The sequence below is a fragment of the Nuphar pumila genome, chromosome 11 (assembly GCF_984573655.1).
Source record: "Nuphar pumila chromosome 11, dmNupPumi1.hap1.1, whole genome shotgun sequence".
NCBI lineage: Eukaryota > Viridiplantae > Streptophyta > Magnoliopsida > Nymphaeales > Nymphaeaceae > Nuphar > Nuphar pumila.
In genome coordinates this window covers 12,779,127-12,797,404 of record NC_143259.1, presented here as the reverse complement: position 1 = coordinate 12,797,404, position 18,278 = coordinate 12,779,127, and the positions used below count along the sequence as shown (strand labels likewise).

Below are 18,278 nucleotides of genomic sequence, written 5' to 3'. Positions count from 1 at the left end.
CTAAAAAAATCAAAACATTTAAAAAGGTTTGTTGTTTACCAATATGCCCCAAAGAAAGTTGGCTTAGTGGGGTCGGGCCTTAGCAGCTAGACTGGTTGTCAAGGTTCTATTTTCATGAGGGTCACTCCTCTGCGAAAGCCGAAGCTCAATTTAAGCCTCAGGGTTGGAGGTAGTTTTACGCCACCAACATGACGATAGTAAGTATGGCAGACTGAGCTAGCGCTATCAGGTCTTTGTTTCGGGTGCGGTAATAAAAAAAAGTTTGTACCCATTCATTAAAAATGCTAAAAAGTTGGGTGCGTTTATGTAAATTGTTCAATATTTTTTTCATGCGTGTAAGTGTGTGCGTGAACCGCCGTTTCTTTTCCCCCAATATATTTTTTTTACTACCGTTCTTGTGTTTCAGAGTCCGCAGGTGGCCATGGCTACGATCACCGGACTTCCATGCCCTAATCCTAGACCCTTCCTCCGTTGGGAGACTCTCCGGCCTCTCCCCTCGGCCACCATCAGACTCTCCTTGCGCTGCGACGTTCGGTCGCGGCGGCTCTCCGCTCGCGCCTTCGCCAGCCGCGGAGATTTCGAGGACTTCGCGAGGGGCGTCGTCTCCGGCGAGAAGCTGAGGGATTTCGCGCGGGCTGCCAACGATGGCATCGAGCAGCTCGTCTACAGCGCTCGGAGGACCGCCCAGGGCCTCGACCGCCGCTTCTCTATCTCCGATCAGTTCGGCGCCGCTGCTCGGTCCGCTTCCGACGGGTTCAAGAGGATTGATCGAGATCTCGGCGTCGGGCAACGGTGGAGAACGTTCACCATGGACTTCCGACGGAATTGGCCCGGGGTATGTTGGACATATCTCCTTCCCCAAACGATTCATTAGTTGGATTGAATGATGTGGACCATGAATTCGATTGAATTCCCTATTGAATTTTATTCTTCGGTCTTCATGAGGTTTTGGGCATTAATAATTTGAATGATTTATGTACTGATATTTTCTTTTTTCTACTAGGGCATCATTAGTTTTCGTTTCTCGGGTTTGTTTGAATTAATCGGGCATATTTTTGTTTATTGAAGTTGTTTGAATCTATTGTTGTGGTCATTGCTTTCCTTTCGAACTTTTGTGATTCACTCTGCTGCGTTGTCTAATTGGGTTTTGCAGTACAACAGGCAATTGAAGGGGTTTCTCGGCACTCCGTTGGGCAAGAGCTCTGCAGTGAGTATTGTTTCAAGCCCCTTGCTTATTCGGTACTTTATTGTTCAATTTCCAGAAAATTATGAGCTCTCTTGTTCTTTGTTGGTTGTGGAAATCTCCTCCTCATTGTACCTTCTCGAGTGCATTCACAAAATAAGTTTGTCACTTCCCACTGAGAGTTGTCAAGGGTTTTTGGGCTCTAATCTCAATCATGATTTGTAATGTGTAGTGGTTATTTTAGAACTAAAGTAGGTAGACTCTTCTTTAAGTTAGTATTTTCGGAGCTGGATTGTTTGTGTTTTCCCATGTAGGCATACAAGTGGTTTAGCCTGTCAGCAACGATGTGTGTTGGTTTGGCCTATCCCTTTTGGTATATGTAGAGCTTAGTGTTGCTGAATCTTGTTGAGTTGTGCCTTGGGAGGAGGTGCTGTATGTGATATCAGCATCAAGTGATCTTTGTTGTTTCTTTGACTGTCTAATTGTTTTTATTCCTACATTTGGAAATTTTTAGTTTAGTTGAACTTTTCCTTTAATTGTACATAGCTTATATTTGTCTGTTTTCCTATGTCACTGCATATGTGCTCTAGAGCAATCTTGAGCTTTCCTAGTTGCTTCTTTATCTTAAGCAATCTCTGTGGTCTCTTTTCTCGTATAATTTTTGTATTGTCATGGATGTTTTGTTTTTTCAAAGTTTAGAATTACCTTTGGTGGTACTTTTTGGTTGATTATGAAATTGTTGATGTTATTGTCTTTGATATGTTATTCAAAGTCCCAATGATTTCTCAAATTTGGAGGGCAAGCTTTTTCATCCATCATTGTTTACTTTCCTCAGTACCGAAGGCAAAGATAGAGAGATGAGAACCTGTATATCACAAGTGTCGAATCCTTCCATAATTCAGCCCACACAATGGGAGAACCAAAATAAAAATGTAACAGTTGGTAAATATAGATTAAAAAAATACATGATGCACATGCACTATCACACACACACTCATTCATGATGGCAGAATTCCTTACAGGTCACTGGAATAAATAGCATGGCTAAGATCATTTGGAACCTAATCATGCTTGCTTTTGTTTGTGTGTGTGTGCTTGTGGTCACAAACATGTTTACTCAGTGTGGTTTCTGTTCATAATCAGTTAAATACATATTTGAAAAGGTGTACACTGATGTCAAACTATAAGATGCTGACTTCTGTAATCCATTTGACACATTTTATAGGGAGCCTATTGAAAATGAGGTGTGTAGTGTTTGAGCTCGTAGATGGATTTTATTAAATACACAATTTATAATTTTACTGTGATAGATTGGTAGAATCTACTCTTATGTCTGAGAACTTGGTGGAGAACAGTGGCAACATCTGTCCAAGTTATGTAGTATTTAGAATCTTCACTTTTTGTTTCCACTTTTTTGTCATATGACTCTGTGAATGCATAACTTCTATGGTTATATAATATTTCGTCTCACTTGTTGCAGACTCTTGCCTTCCTCTGGTTAGCACTCTCGGGATGGTTATTCAGGCTGCTGATCTTGGCCACGTGGATATTGCCACTTGCTGCACCTTTGCTCATGGGGGCAGTTGCTAATAACCTTGTCATAGAGGTAAATGTTGATGTTCTCTTCTGTTGCTCAAAAATCTTGTTGTTTTGTAGTTTCTAAATATTCAGAAAAAGAAAAAAATCTGTAGTTTTCTGATAGACATTGTGACTTACATTGGGTCGGGACATGGGGGAGCTACTACTGCTCATTAGAACAAATCAGTGATGTCTGTCGCACAAGTTACAATGAAATAAAGAAGTACATTTTTATAAAAGAAACGACTATAGTCCAATAGTCAATACATACTTAGAGTGGAGGTTAGAAATAACTTAATCATGGTCTCTCAAGCTGGTGATGAATGTCTGTCATCCCAAGTTTATTAATTATGCTTCCTCTTTTTCCGTTCCCAATGGATTTGATTTGGATATTATCAAGTTTGTTGTTTGTGAGTATATGGATTGGATTCATAAAATGACAATGAACAGTGTACGTCAACTTACAAAATATAGGAGGATTCAATTGAATTTGTTTGATTGTCATGTCTAACCTCTGTTCATTCTTAGTGCTATGAACCCTGCACCACTCTGAGACTACTACTTACCTCATCCCAACAATTCTGTTGATTCACAGCTCTGTTACTCGGCTTCTACTCTTGATCTAGTTATCACTGCCATTCTGGCAAGAATCTTCACAAACAGACTCTAGCAGTGTTTGGAGATGACTATGTGGTTTAATGATTCGATCATAAGACAAGATATTATCTGATATTTCATTATCTTGATGCCTTTATGTTGGTATTTATGAGAATATTTTGCTTACCTGGTGATACATTTACGCATCTAAGGCATCTTTGGACCTCTTCATGTGAGTTTACTGTAGGTAAAGCATATGTAGTTCTATATTGTGTGGTGTTAAGTAAATACTCGCTGGTGTTTGATGCACCCAACATCTATTTCCTTGTCAATATGTGGTCTTATGATTTTCCTATTACTAGTGTAATGAAAGCCTTAAATCTGAATATTTATAGTTTTATGAAAGCTTAATTTGTGTTTCCATTGTAAGCCAGATATTTCTCCTTGGAATAAGCCTGTTCACTTCTGGGTACCTTGATTTGCCCTATATAATTGCTTTCAAATATGTGCTTTCACAAATTGTTGCTTTATGTATCTCTTCAAAGAAAATCCTTGGTTTGTATCCCAGTCAAGTCAGCTGCCAATTCCAAAAGCTCTTCTTCTCCTTGTTTTGTGAATGCGTCAGAGTCACATCAGCTAAGAGTCTGGCATAGTCGCCTAGCTCATTGTAATAAGGATTTTGTTGAGAGGCTTGTTTCTAGTGGTTTAATTTCTTCATCCAATTTGAGTCAAGAGTCAAATAATAAAATCTGTCCCAGTTGTCAAGTTTCAAAAAGTCATGTACTGCCATTTATTTTCATTAATAAAAGAGCTTCTAAACTGTTTGAGATTGTTCATTCTGATGTATGGGGACCAACTCTCAATGCTTTTTCTTCCAGGAGTCTATATTATGTTACCTTTATCGATAACTATTCTAGGTATACTTGGATATACTTTATGAAGCATAAACATGAAGTTTTTTTATCCTACAATCAAGCCTCAAAATCCAACAAATAGATTGAAGCTATGAATAAAGCGATGCAAGCATTGTATGAGTGCAAAACTTGAGATGTTGTCAAAAGACCTATAGAGAAGAATGTGGTTGGGTCAAAGTGGATTTTTAAAATCAAATACAAACCGGATGACAACATAGAAAGCTACAAAGCAAGGCTGGTAGCTATGTCACAGGGATTCGGCCAACCAGGTGCCGCACCCACGTCGACGCGGGTGCACGTGCGGGTGCGGCCCTTTTCCTAGGATCCGATGGTTTATGGCTGGGTTTCGGGAAAATTTCGCTTTGTTGGGCAGCAGAATGATACTCAAGTTCAATGCCGATCAAGTCTCGCAACTCGCGGTGTTGGGCTCGAGTAGTTGGTGCCAGCGTGAGTGTGTGCAACGGCCAAACCACAACGCGTAAAATAAACTCACGCAAGAAGAGGAAAGAGGCTTGTTGAACGGGCTTCGTCTAGCCGGAGCTAGGGTTACAAGTTAGATACACAGGCGTGCAAGCTCGGTTTACAAACTCTCAAGAGCCACCCAAAGCACACGCAGGTGCCCACTCAAAGACGACAGGGACACTTACAAAATGGCGGTTGGGATGAAGGGAGGTTGCAGCTGCGGGATTGCAGTTGGCAGCAGCCAATGCAGTCCGCAGAGTGCAGGGCACAACTGCCTTGCTGCAGGTGCCAAGGGGGCAGTGTTGCTGCAGATGCAGCGCAGCAGGGTGCAGGCGTGCTTTGCAGGAGGCAGCGCAAAAGGGCGCATAGCAGATGCAGGCGTAGGGGCTGCGGGTGCAGGGGCTATGGGGGCTGCGGGCGCAGGTGCTGCGGGCGCAGGTGCTGCGGGCGCAGGGGCTAAGGGCACAGGTGCTGCAGGCGCAGGGGCTAAGGGCACAGGTGATACGAGCTTCACAGGAAATCTAGATGAAGAGCCAGCAGAACCTAGCCGAATGAGTGAAGAAAGGTTGGACGACTCAATTGGCTAGCTAAAGCATAAGGTTAGTAGGAGCATCGTGAGCAGAATAAAGGATGGCATCTGGATTAGCAAGTGTAGCCAGTCAGCAATGCAGTCTACGACAGCAAGGCAGCTACGTTAAGGATGCGCACGTTGAAGTTCTTGGACCAATCAGCAATTCAGCACATGCAGCTAAGGCAGCAGGTGGTGGAGTGGTTTGCAACTACAACATAAAGGATGTCACCAGCAGGAATGGATACATGGGCCGCCTAATGAGCTGGAATCCATTGGAGCTGCTTGTTATAAATAGTTAAGTCTGATGTAATAACATCATTCTGTGATTTTGGAAATTTGAGAAATAGAATTTCATTTCTTCTTGGCTCCATTTGGAGAATGGCCTCCTTGTGAGAAACCGGCTCTACCTTTGGCATTCGTGACTTAGGATAGAGATTTTCCTATTTCATCTTTTCTCATCTCATATGCTATTCCAGATCCTAGAATTACTCCAGAAATCTAGCAACACCGTGGTTGCAGGCTCATGAGGAGTGAAGCAGCAAAGGCTTATGGAAGATCAGTATCCGGCGCATCTATGAGTTCATATGAACTCTTGATCGTCGAATAATTGACTATAGCTAAGTGCATTCACATTCCTCTCTTGAATTCTTTTGGAAATGATTACCGAAATAGACTTGATCATTCATAAGATAATGCAGTCACTGGTCAGACCAGATCCACTTTAGTTCGGATTCTTCTGAAGAAGTTAGATCAGCCGAACGGCTAACGACCTCCAGTGATTCTGAGCAAACGCTCACTTCACTGATCCTACTCTTTCAGCTAAGTGCATAGGCAACTGCTCCCAATTGATTGATTGAGATCAATGTATCTACCGAATGTGTTTTGTGTGACAGACTCAGTCCACGCATGAAGATCTAAAGCTGTACTAGTATCTCACACAACAACATCGTGTGTCGGCAGAGACTACGTGTGCTGACTAGAATTCTACGCCTGTGTACTGGTTGCTTGTATTGAGTCTATATGCGCTGAACTATTAGCATATCTAAGTGCTAAACCTGCCTTGTGCCTGCGTGCGTTCAACTTTGTGCTTGTGTGCACAGGAACGAAATCAAGGTGGTAGCGATCCTTAGCCAGGGTTCTATCACAGGTGTTGCAGCAAGTTGCAGGCGCGGGGAGCAGTCGCCTATGCACTTGATCTCGTTAGCGTGCGCAGGTACTATGGGCGCAGGGATTGACACAGCGCGGCAGTGCGGGGTGCAACTGCAGCAAGCGGCTAACGTGCACGGGGCAAGGCGCAGGCAACAGTTGTAGTCGCGACAGACTTGATCATTCGATGGCCCAAGCAGACCCAAGTGTTTCGCAACACTTGCGTGAGCCAAAATGGCACAGTGAGAAGGACCTCACGGCCTTGTGCTGAAAAACCTCTCTTCAGCGGAGGGAAAGGAGAAGAAGTCTCGCAAGACTAAAGCCAAGGGCTGATTTCATATATTTTCCAAAAGATATCAAACACACTACAGTAAATGGCTTAAATAAGCCTTAGGGAATACAAAATGCAGAAACAGGAAAATGGGAGCCAATTGGGAGAGGCACGCCTAGCTGATGTGGCAACTACCGTCGCACGCTGCAGGGGCGCATGTTGCAAGCAGCAGAGGCGCATGCGGTCGTGCGACGCCGTTGTCGCACCATGCGTGGCGCGTGGCGCACGGCAACATGCATTTGAAATTTGAAATACCGTGGCTGCCCTGCATGGCCTGCGCGTGCATCAGTGTAACTGCTGTCATGCGCGACCATCGCGCGCTGCGGCGTAATCGCTGTCGCATGTGGCTCGAGCGCGCAACACGGAGCACCGTTGCCGCGCGCGCAATGCGGCAATCGTTGCCGCACGCGGCTAGCGCACGCAATGGTGTAACCGTTGTCGCGTGCAGCCAGCGCGTGTGGCACTACTGCTGCGCGCCGCGTGTGTGCTAGTGTAACTGCCGCCGCACTGTACACGGCGCGACGTGGCCTACGTGGGGAACGTTTGCAGGCCTTTGGCGTGCACTGAAGGTGCATGGCTAGTTGGCTTCCACGATCGCTCCACGTGTGCGGGGCACTCCAGAAGATGCGCTTCGACTGTCAGGCGCGGTTAAGTACCATGGTAGGGGCGCGCACTGGGGTTGATAGTGGCCCCGGCGTGGCGAATCCGAATTCGACGCAACAAGAAGGGCTGCTCTTATCCGAAGGAGGGTGTGGCGACGTTTGATGGAGTCCGCGGTGGTCCGAATAAATTACGGACGCATCAATCCACCATGCTTCCGCTATCCCTTGCCCTCAAGGGTGTCACTTGGAACTTTCTCTTTAACATCGTCACCTAGCCGTGAAAGTGCACCCACTACACGATTATTGGTCCCCTTTTTGTACTCCAAAGTCGAAGTCATAGGCTTGTAGCTTTAACACCCATCTTTGTTGACTTGAGGTCATCACTCTTTGCTCCAACATATACTTCAGGGACTGATGATCGGTCCGTACCACGAAGTGTCTTCCCAGGACATAGGGACGCCATTTCTCGATTGCAAGAACTATAGCTAACATTTCCCGATCGTATGTGCTCAACGCATGTACTCTTTTGGGAATGATCTTGCTCATATGGGCAATCAGATGCCCTTCTTGCATAAGAACTGCTCCTACCTCATAGTTGCTTGCATCTGTCTCAATCACAAAAACTTTAGAAAAATCATGTAGTGTCAAGACAGGTGCACGTGTCATGGCCTCTTTGAAGTTTTCGAAGGCTTCCTGAGCCTTGATTGACCATAGGAACAAGTCTTTTCTGAGTAAGGCTGTGAGTGGGGCTGCAATGGTATCGTATCCTTGCACGAAGCGTCGGTAGTAGCCAGTTGAACCCAAAAATCCTCTCAAAGCTTTCGACGTTTAGGTTGTGGCCACTCTTTCATGTGTAGGATTTTGTTAGGATCCGGTTCCACTCCCTTGTGAGATACAATGTGACCCAAATACTTAACATTATGGGTCCCAAAGGAGCATTTGGTCTTCTTAGGAAATAGCACATGCTCCTGTAATAAGGTAAGCACTTTACGAACATGATCAAGGTGCTCTTCCTAGTTCTTGCTATAAACAAGAATGTCGTCAAAGAACACCAAAACAAATTTCTGCAGCATGGGTCTGAACACATCGTTTATAGCTCGTTGAAATGTGGCAGGGGCGTTGGTTAACCTGAACGACATGACCAAAAATTCGTATTGGCCATCGTGGGTCCGAAACGTCGTCTTGAAAATGTCTCTTTCGGCCATACAGATTTGATGATAACCCGCCCGAAGGTCCAATTTTGTGAAATACTTTGCCCCATGCAATTCGTCCAACAACTCCTCTATCACAGGAATTGGGTGCTTGTCTTTCACGATGATGGTATTGAGTGCCCGGTAATCTATGCAGAACCTCCATGTATCGTCCTTCTTTTTGACCAAAAGTATCGGGGAAGAGAAAGGATTGGAGCTCGACCTTATGATGCCGCCCTCCAATATTTCAACAACCATTTTTTTCATCACCTCCTTCTGTGAGACTGCATATCGATAAGGTCTCACATTCACGGGATTGGCATTTGCAGCCAACGTGATTATGTGATCCTGGGACCGTGGGGGGGGGGGGTAACCCTGTAGGCTCCTGGAATACAACCTCAAATTCGGCCAATAGAATGGCCATGTCAGGATGTATTTCAACCCCTTTTCCTTCACCGTTTTCGTCCACTTGTTGCACTAGGCAGAGAGCTGCACAGTGCGTGGTTTGGAAAATCTTTAGGACTTCACGGCTATCGATCTCCTTGTCGGATGTTGCTCGATGAGCACGAAGGGTAACCATTTTGACTCTCTCTTGGAAAGCCATCTCCATCGTGTCGAAATCCCATTGAACTTTCCCGAGACTTCGCAACCAACTCATCCCCAAAACAACATCTACCCCTTTAATGGGAAGAAGGTAGAGGTCTACTTTGAAGTTTGAGTTTTGGAGAGCCAAAGGAGCATCTTGACAGAAATGAAAGCTACGAAGGCATCCACCATCTCGAATCACCACTTCAAACATGGGATGCTCCTTAACTGAACGTCCAGACTTCTCAGCCACCCCCTCTTGAATAAAATTATGGGTGGTGCCCGTATCAATGAGCATGTTCACCTTATACCCATTTAGCCGACCTTCCAAACACATAGAATGAGGACAGGTGAGTCCGGATATGGCATGATACTCAGCCTCAGTTTCGCTAAAGTGTTCTTCCTCCTATGGCATACTTTCCTCGTCCTCATCATCGATGATTTGGAGTATTTGGAGCTTTTGGCACTTATGTCCGAGACTTCATTTGTCTCCACATTTGAAACACTCATTGCGTTTCCTTCGCTCATCCATTTCTTTTTGTGTGATGGTCTGGATTTTTTGAGCGGGTTTGGACATAAACTTAGGACCTTTGGAAATGTCCTTTGTTTTGTTAGGTCTCGGAGCCGACCATTTCAACTTTTGTCTCTCCTCGTACACCTTGGCTACCTGATATGCCTCGATTGTAGAACGAGCACTCGAGACCAAAACCTCCAAACGGAGTTCGTCCTTAGGCCCCCCTACGTAAGATCCGAACAAAGTGTGAGGATCCGCGTGGGGCACCAAGGAGCAAACATCTTTGAACTCAGTTTGGTACTCTTCCAAGGTTCCTTTCTGTCTTAGTTGCTTGAGAGCAACATCATGATTAACCAAGGAAGACAGACCAAACCTCTCCGTAATAGCATTTTGGAGTTGATCCCAAGTGGGGCACTCCCTTGGAACCAACGTAGAGCACTCCCTTCCATTTTCGAGATGGCCTCGTCAACACGGGCATTCCATGGAGTGTTGGCGCACAAAAAATAATGATTGGCTTTGTAGAGCCAATCTCTAGCATTCCGTCCATCAAAGGTAGGCAAATCTACCTTGATTTTGCACCTATAGGTGCCGTGCCTATCTTCCCATGTGCGCTCCCATGGCGATTGACTTCTCACCAATTCATTATCATATTCACGCATAGGGGATCACATATAGGGAACTTGCTGATGTTGTGGCGACTTTCTCTCACGAGTTCATCGTCCGTTTAGGCTCGTGGTAAGGTTGGCAACTAAATCTTCAAGCCGACCGATGCGGTCATTCACTTGTTTCGAACGAACCAAATGACCCATCATGTCTACTTGAGAAGCACCAAACAGGTTCGCAGAGACCCGTTCACTCTCATGAGGAACCTCTAAACCATCCATTGCTTTGATACCAACTGGTGCGACCCTTTTCCTAGGATCCGATGGTCTATGGTTGGGTTTCGGGAAATTTTCGTTTTCTTGGGCAGCAGAATGATACTCAAGTTCAATGCCGATCAAGTTTCGCAACTCGCGACGTTGGGCTCGAGTAGTCGGTGCCAGCGTGAGTGTGTGTAACAGCCAAACCACAACACGTAAAATAAACTCACGCAAGAAGAGGGAAAAGGCTTGTTGAAACAGCTTCGTCTAGCCGGAGCTAGGGTTACAAGTTATATACACAGGAGCTCAAACCCGGTTTACAAGCTCTCAAGAGCCACCCAAAGCACACGCAGGTACCCACTCAAAGACGACAAAGACACTTACAGATGGCGGCTGGGATGAAGGGAGGTTGCAGCTGCGAGATTGTAGTTGGTAGCAGCCAATGCAGTCCGCAGAGTGCAGGGCAAAACTACCTTGCTGCAGGTGCCAAGGGGGCAGTGTTGCTGCAGACGCAGCGCAACAGGGTGCAGGCGTGCTGTGCAGGAGGTAGCGCAAAAGGGCGCACAAGAGATGCAGGCGTAGGCGCTGCGGGCGCAGGGGCTAAGGGCGCAGTTGCTTTCTGGCGCAGGTGCAGGGACTGTGCCAGACACAATGCAGCAGTGCGGGGTGCAACTGCAGCAAGGGGCTAACGTGCACGGGGAATGGCGCATGCAGCAGTTGCAGCACAACTGTGCGACATGCTGCGGGCTGTAGGCTTGCTTGGGCAACGCCACAGTCCACCAAAATCGTAGGCACCTGATGGGCGACCGTACGCTAACGAAGAGAGTGCAAAGCAACTCTAAAGGTTGAGTTACTTGCGACGAAGGCTTCGTGGAGACGATAGCCTCACCGTGCAAGGTGTGCAAACCCAACAAAGAGAAATGCTTACCGGAGCCAAGCACTCGGGCACGGTTGAATGATGAGCTTCAAAAATTCAAACCGCGTAGTTAATCAGCCCGTTGTTGTAAATCTCCTTTAGTGAAGGGGGAGGAAGAATGCCCCTAGACCACCAACCGATTCCTTGGCTCGCCGGGCGTGCACCTACTCCATCAATGTCGCCGATCACGCATCGTCAATGGCCCAAGCAGACCCAAGTTTTTCGCAACACTTGCGTGAGCCGAAATGGCACAATGAGTAGGATCTCACGGCCTTGTGCTGAAAAACCTCTCTTCAGCAGAGGGAAAAGAGAAGAAGTCTTGTAAGACTAAAGCCAAGGGCTGATTTCATATATTTTCCAAAAGATATCAAACACACTACAGTAAATGGCTTAAATAAGCTTTAGGGAATACATAATGCAGAAACAGAAAAATGGGCGCCAATTGGGAGAGTCACGCCCAGCTGATGTGGCAACTGCCGCCACACGCTGCAGGGGCGCATGTTGCAAGCAATAGAGGCGCATGCGGTCGTGTAGAGCCGTTGTCGCACCATGCGTAGCGCACGACAACATGCAAAATGCGCGTAGCATTTGAAATTTGAAATGCTGCGGCTGCCGCTGCCGCGCATGGCCTGCGCGCGCAGCGGTGTAACCGCTGCCGCACACGGCCATCGCGCGTTGCGGCGTAACTGCTGCCGCGCGAAGCCCGTGCGCGAAACGCGCAACACCGTTGCCGCGCGAGACTTGCGCGCGCAACGCGGTAACCGTTGCCGCGCGCGTCTCGCTCGCGCAACACGGCAACCGTTGCCGTGCGCGGCCAGCGTGCGTGGCACTCTGTGTCACAGGGATTCGGCTAGCAGGGTGCCGCACCCGCGTCGACGCGGGTGCGGCACCGGGTGCAGTCAACCCAATCCTGGGTGCGTTGACCGCACCCAGGATCATTTAGGTCCATTTTTTTTTGGATTTTTTTTTAAAAAAAATTGCCCTATGTTGCGATTTGTTTTTTAAAAAAAATTCTGCTGACAGCTGTTTTGTCAACAGCTGACAGCTGATCCTTTTTTTCGTAAGGGATTTTCTCTCTCCATAATAAATGATAATGATGGTGGTAGCCTTGCTTGTGCTATCGTGCAATGAAATTTGAAAAAACCCGCGTCGGGGGAACCCCGACCCCCTATATATATATTACATTTTTGCCCCTGCCGCACCCCCACACCCGGGTTTTTTGGAAGTGCCGAATCCCCGCACCCGCACCCGCGCCCGCACCCATGTGACATAGGTGGCACTATTGCTGCGCACCACGTGTGCGTGAGCGGCAGTGTAACTGTTGCTACACTGCGCACGCCGCGCGCGTGGCCTACGTGGGCGGCCTTTGCTGTGCGCTGAAGGTGCATGACCAGTTGGCCTTCCACGGCTGCTCCATGTGTGCGGGGTACGTTGAAAGATGCGCTCCGGCTGTCAAGCGCGGTTAAGTATCCCGGTAGGGGCGCACGCTGGGGTTGACATTGGCTCCGACGTGGCGAATCCGACGCAACAATAAGGGGCTGCTCTGATCTGAAGGAGGGTGTGACGACGTTTTTTGGAGTCCGCGGTGGTCCGAATAAAGTGCGGATGCATCATGCGGCACCCAGTGCGGTCAACCCGACACTTGGTGCGATCAATGCACCCAAGGTCATTTTGGTTCAGTTTTTGAATTTAATTTTTTTTTTCTGCCCGATAAAATGGGCTGCGCAGGAGATTTGGGCAATTTTTGCCCTAATCCTCCCTTCGTCTCCTCTCTGACTCCCTCTGCTCTCCGCCGACCCTGCCGCCGCCGCTAACCGCTCCGCCGCCGACCGCTCCAGGTATGCCCCCGACTCCCTCTGCTCTCCTCCTCTCCTCTCCGACTCCCTTTGCTCTCCTCCTCTCCTCTCCGTCTTCCCTCTCTCCCTCTTAGAACGTCGGGGTCTCTGTGCGCACAACTTGTGCTTTTTTGGGTCTCTGTGTTTGCTTTCCCTTTGCCGCAGCGGAATCGTGTCCCTACTCGGTGCTAACGGCTCAACTGCAAGGTTCCTTGTGCATCTTGCCAGAGGGCTTGGACATGCGGTTTGGCAGTGCAGGTCGTTGTTGGTTCCCTTGCCGCTATGTGGGCTTTCGGATGTTCGGTATGTGTTGGCTCAGGTGGGGAGTTGAAACAGCTCTCCTTCCTGCACTAATATTTTCAATGTCGGAATCCTGCCGTTTGTCATATGCTTGTCTCAAAGATTAAGCCATGCATGTGTAAGTATGAACTAATTCTGACTCTGAAACTGCGAATGGCTCATTAAAACATATTTTTTTAACTGATAACTGATAAAACTTAAAATATATATATATATATATATATATATATATATATATATATATATATATATATATATATATATATATATATATATATATATATATATATATATATATATATTGCCGCACCCCCGCACCCAAGGTTTTTGAAAGTGCCACACCCGCACCCATGTGACATAGTCTGGTAGCAAAGGGATTTACTCAAGAGCATGAACTGGATTATGAAGAAACATTCAGTCCAGACCTTCTAGCTGTTGGATGTTTTGGGAATCCGGCAATTCAATTCTTTCCTGTTCTAAACAATCCTTTGGAGCATTTTGATCCCAGGGACTGCAAACAATTCTTTTGAATCTGTTGTCTATGTTGCTGATTTGTTGTCCTGTAATATCTTGCTCATCTACTTGATCACTTTCAACTTCATTATCCCCTGAACAAACTAACATTGGTTGTGACCGTACACTTTGAGTCTTGTGCTTTAAGTCTAAATTTAATTCATCAAAAACAATATTTCGCGTAATATGAATGCTCATGTTCTCAACATCATATCTTTTGTATCCTTTGTAGTCATCAGCATATCCAACGAACTTGCAAATATAGGCTTTCTTGTCAAACTTGGTTCTCAATGACGCATCAATGTGAACATAACAGGTGCAGTTGTAAGCCTTTAGATGTTTATAATTAGGGTGTTGACCAAATAGTTCATAGTATGGTGACTTGTGCTGAAGCACCTTCATTGGCAGCATATTAATTATATGAACTATTGTATGGAATGCTTCGGTCCAGAGAACAAAAGGAGGGACACATCCTTCATGCATCATGGCAAGAGCACTCTCAACTATATGCCTCTGTTTTCTCTCAGTAAGCCCATTTTTCTGAGGTGTTCGAGGACAATATACTCTCTGATTGACTCCATTTTCCTTAAGGTATTCAATAAAGTCATTTGAAGATGACTCGCCTCCACCATCACACTGGAAATTAAGAATAGTCTGGGAGAACTGGTTATGAACCCAAACATGAAAGTTCATGCACTTGGAACTATGTTGACATACATATAGTTTGAGTATATACTGTTTCATGCATTCCCTTGTCATGGTATTAAAAGAATTTTTGTACCAAGAGGGCTTTTCATATATGCTCATTCATTCAGTCATCTAAGAGAAAATTCTTTACATCTAATTGATAGACATGTGAACTTGGGTTGCTAGAGACTGAAAGATTTGCTCAAAGCTATCTTCATCTTAGCCTGTCACATGGATACTCTATTTTGACTCCTGTTGCATATCCCTTTATATCTCTGTCACAGGGATTTGGCTAGCAGGGTGCCGCACCCGCGTTGACGCGACTCGACGCGGGTGCGGTCAACCCGACCTTGGGTGCGTTGACCGCACCCAGGGTCATTTTTGTCCATTTTTTTGGATTTTTTTAAAAAAAAAAATTTTTTGCCCTATGAAATGGGACCCGCTCCGGGGGGAACCCCCGATCCCCCTTCCTGCAAGGGCAAAAACAATGAATCAAGCTCCATAACTCATCACTTTCATCTTTGGGGACAACCATATAAGATAAAAAAATGGTAAAAAGTAAGTTAAGCATAAATGTCATGGACCTTAACAGCTACCATACATTCATACATATACACTATATATATATATATATACATTTTTGTCCCTGCCGCACCCCCACACCCGGTTTTTTTGGAAGTGCCAAATCCCCGCACCCGCACCCACACCCATGTGACATAGCTTTATATGTTAGTCATGTCGGAAATTTCATAAAAATGGCCTTATCCCTGTATTCAGGGTCGGATACATGTGATATATGTCTTAGCAATTGGGTCTAAGGCAAGGTTGGTAGACTAGGAAGCAAAAGTGGGTAACGATACGGGAAGCGAAAGCGAGAAGTAATGCATTTTAAAATGTATAGGAAGCGGGAAGCGAGGAATTAAAAAATAATAATAATATAAGAATTGAATGGGAATCAAAATGTAACACAAATAAAAATGACTATTCTTAAATTTCATGATTTTTTTGCGTAAGAATTAAATTTTTAACAAAATCTAAAAATGACGACGGCCAATTTAAAGAAAGCACATGGAAGTGAGTGAGAAGCATGAGAGAAAACACATAAAACATATAAAAAACATGAAAAGTAGAGTGAAAGAACATATAAGAAGAATCAATGAAGCGTGTGGAAAGTATAAGAAGAGCGTGGGAGAATCGAGATTCTCGTCAAGTTTCGGAAGCGAGGAGTGTCTCGCTTTCAAAGCGAGTTTTCGGGAAGCAGGCTTCCCACCTATTTAAGAAGCTTCCAGTAACTCTGGTCTAAGGTCTTTGCATAAACAGTTGTTTCAAACATTGATTACCAAAAGTAGCTATGAGTTGCTTCTTCATACCAAATGTGTGTTGATTTTATGGGTTCTTACTTTCGGTTAACTGCAGCTGCTGGTCCTCATGGTCATCAAGCCTTATCAGTAATCTTATTTTACTATATTCTGTTCTAACACAAGGACTTCATAGTTCATCCAATAGAACATTCAAAACATTGGAGGTCCATATCCAGGTGGTAAGTAGCCTATATGAATTCTACTGGATCCTATGTAAGATCAATCCAGTCTTGTGCACATTGATCTGCACATAGTTTGTGTTCACTTTGTATGTGCACGTGGATCAGGATCAGGTTCTCATTTTCATCTTTGCCAATTATATTTTCTTTCAATAGGTTCCATCAAGTTGCATTTCACTACTCTCTCCAAATCCTGAAGCAGTTCTTTTCTTGCAAGTGCATCCAATGAGCTAGCAGTTACTTCTTTTTAACTTTAATGGTGGTGTAGAAATACATTGTCCTTGAACCATGCTAGAATAAGCATTTGAAGTAACCAAGAGATACTAGGGTATGTTTGGTTGTTCTTTTCAAGAGTGAAAAGAAATCACATGAGAATTAGAATCTTATGAGACTTAAAATCACGTGATTTGGAATCTCATATGATTCCTTTTTTCATATTTGTTTAGTGTGAGAAAAGGAATCTCATTTGCATGAGAATTACTTTTTTTGTTTAGTTGTTTGACAACATGAGATTCATTTTCTTTTATTAAACATGATTGGATGATAGGTGGAGCTCGCATGGTGATTTCCAATGAGCTCCATCCCTTGTTGTGATCCTTCCAGATGGTTTCAACATCCTTACCAAAAACTGATACAGATCCAGTTGAAACCAGATCCGAATTGACATTGGATGGTACGGACCCAGAAGAACCCATATCTAGTTCGGCACATTTGGAAGGACCCGGATCCAAGGAGGCCAATGAGGACCAGCTCTCCCTTGTGGGACCCACCTAATGGTCGACCTCCTTTATTTGGGACCTTTGGTGGACGTGTGAAGGGAGTAATGCAAGAGAGAAGTGGTTGGGATTAGTCTCTCTAATTCTAACTAAGTCAAAGAAGGTGGTACCTATTCTTAGGTTTGAACTTGTGAGGTGATACCTAAGAGTAGCTATGCCTTAGAAGGTTTTTTCCTATGACGTCCTAAAATTTTAACCCAAAATATATATATATATATATATATATATGCAAGGCCTTATCTATAGCATTGCTCAAACCGGACTAAGCATTAGGGCGTCAGCTTGTGCGCAAGTGCTGGCGCTTAATAGCTCATTAGAACTAAGTTCGAGAAAGAGAACCCAGAACAAGAATTCTTTTATCAAAGAAAACCAAAATACAAAAGCAACATTTATTTTAGTTTTTCGTTAGAAATTCGAGCAGGTTACCAGTATTTAAACACATGGGACTAGATCCAAATCCCTTAGACTTGGGTCCACGTCTAACTTGTAATTTAGTTCCAACTCAAGAATCCGAATCGGAAACATAAAAGATACCATATAATTTATGAATCAATTTAAACATTCATTGATTAATGAAACAATTGTCCAAAAACAACCCATAAGTCTTAATGACATAACTAGTTTCTAATTGAACTTTGATTTATGTCCAGGGATCATGCCCAGCTTGTAAGAGACGATTCATGGGTTACAAGAATCAAATTATCCAGTGTACAAATTGCAGAGCTATTGTATGGCGGCCTAGAGGTGGCTTTTCAGGTGGAAGAGCAAGTTCCACGTCTGGCCCTGACATCATCGATATTGAGATAGAGGAAAAATGAATGCGCGCTACTAAAAACGGCTTTCTGTTCATGGCTAGCACTGTTGTGATGTACATTATGTTGTTCCGAGGTGACGGGTGAGCTGCTCTTGTATAGTGAGTCCTGATCATTTTAAGTTATGGTGAAGAGTATATAAGAGGATGTCTCTCAATTCATTTGCAAATCTACTTCATATACCTTTTATTTTATTTAAGTAATAGTCATTCCACGTCCATTTAGACCATCCTTTAACTGGATTCATGTTACTTCGAATCTCAGATCCAATGTAGATGGGGTCCTGAGCTTTATTTGTCCATAGTAGATGGACCATTTAACTGGACTTTGTTCAGATGTCATCCACGTATAATTCATCTTTAGTAG

The 18,278-nt window shown here is 44.8% G+C and overlaps 1 protein-coding gene across 1 annotated transcript; it reads left to right on the top strand.

Annotated features, from left to right (window-relative positions):
- The first annotated feature begins 373 nt into the window (after positions 1 to 373).
- LOC149822007 (uncharacterized) lies at positions 374 to 18,081 on the top strand. The gene is made up of 4 exons (XM_089980090.1): positions 374 to 835; positions 1,154 to 1,207; positions 2,664 to 2,789; positions 17,751 to 18,081. Exons 1-4 carry the CDS (start codon positions 422 to 424, stop codon positions 17,916 to 17,918), a joined length of 762 nt encoding a protein of 253 aa, XP_089836216.1. The 5' UTR covers positions 374 to 421; the 3' UTR covers positions 17,919 to 18,081.
- The last annotated feature ends 197 nt before the right edge of the window (positions 18,082 to 18,278 follow it).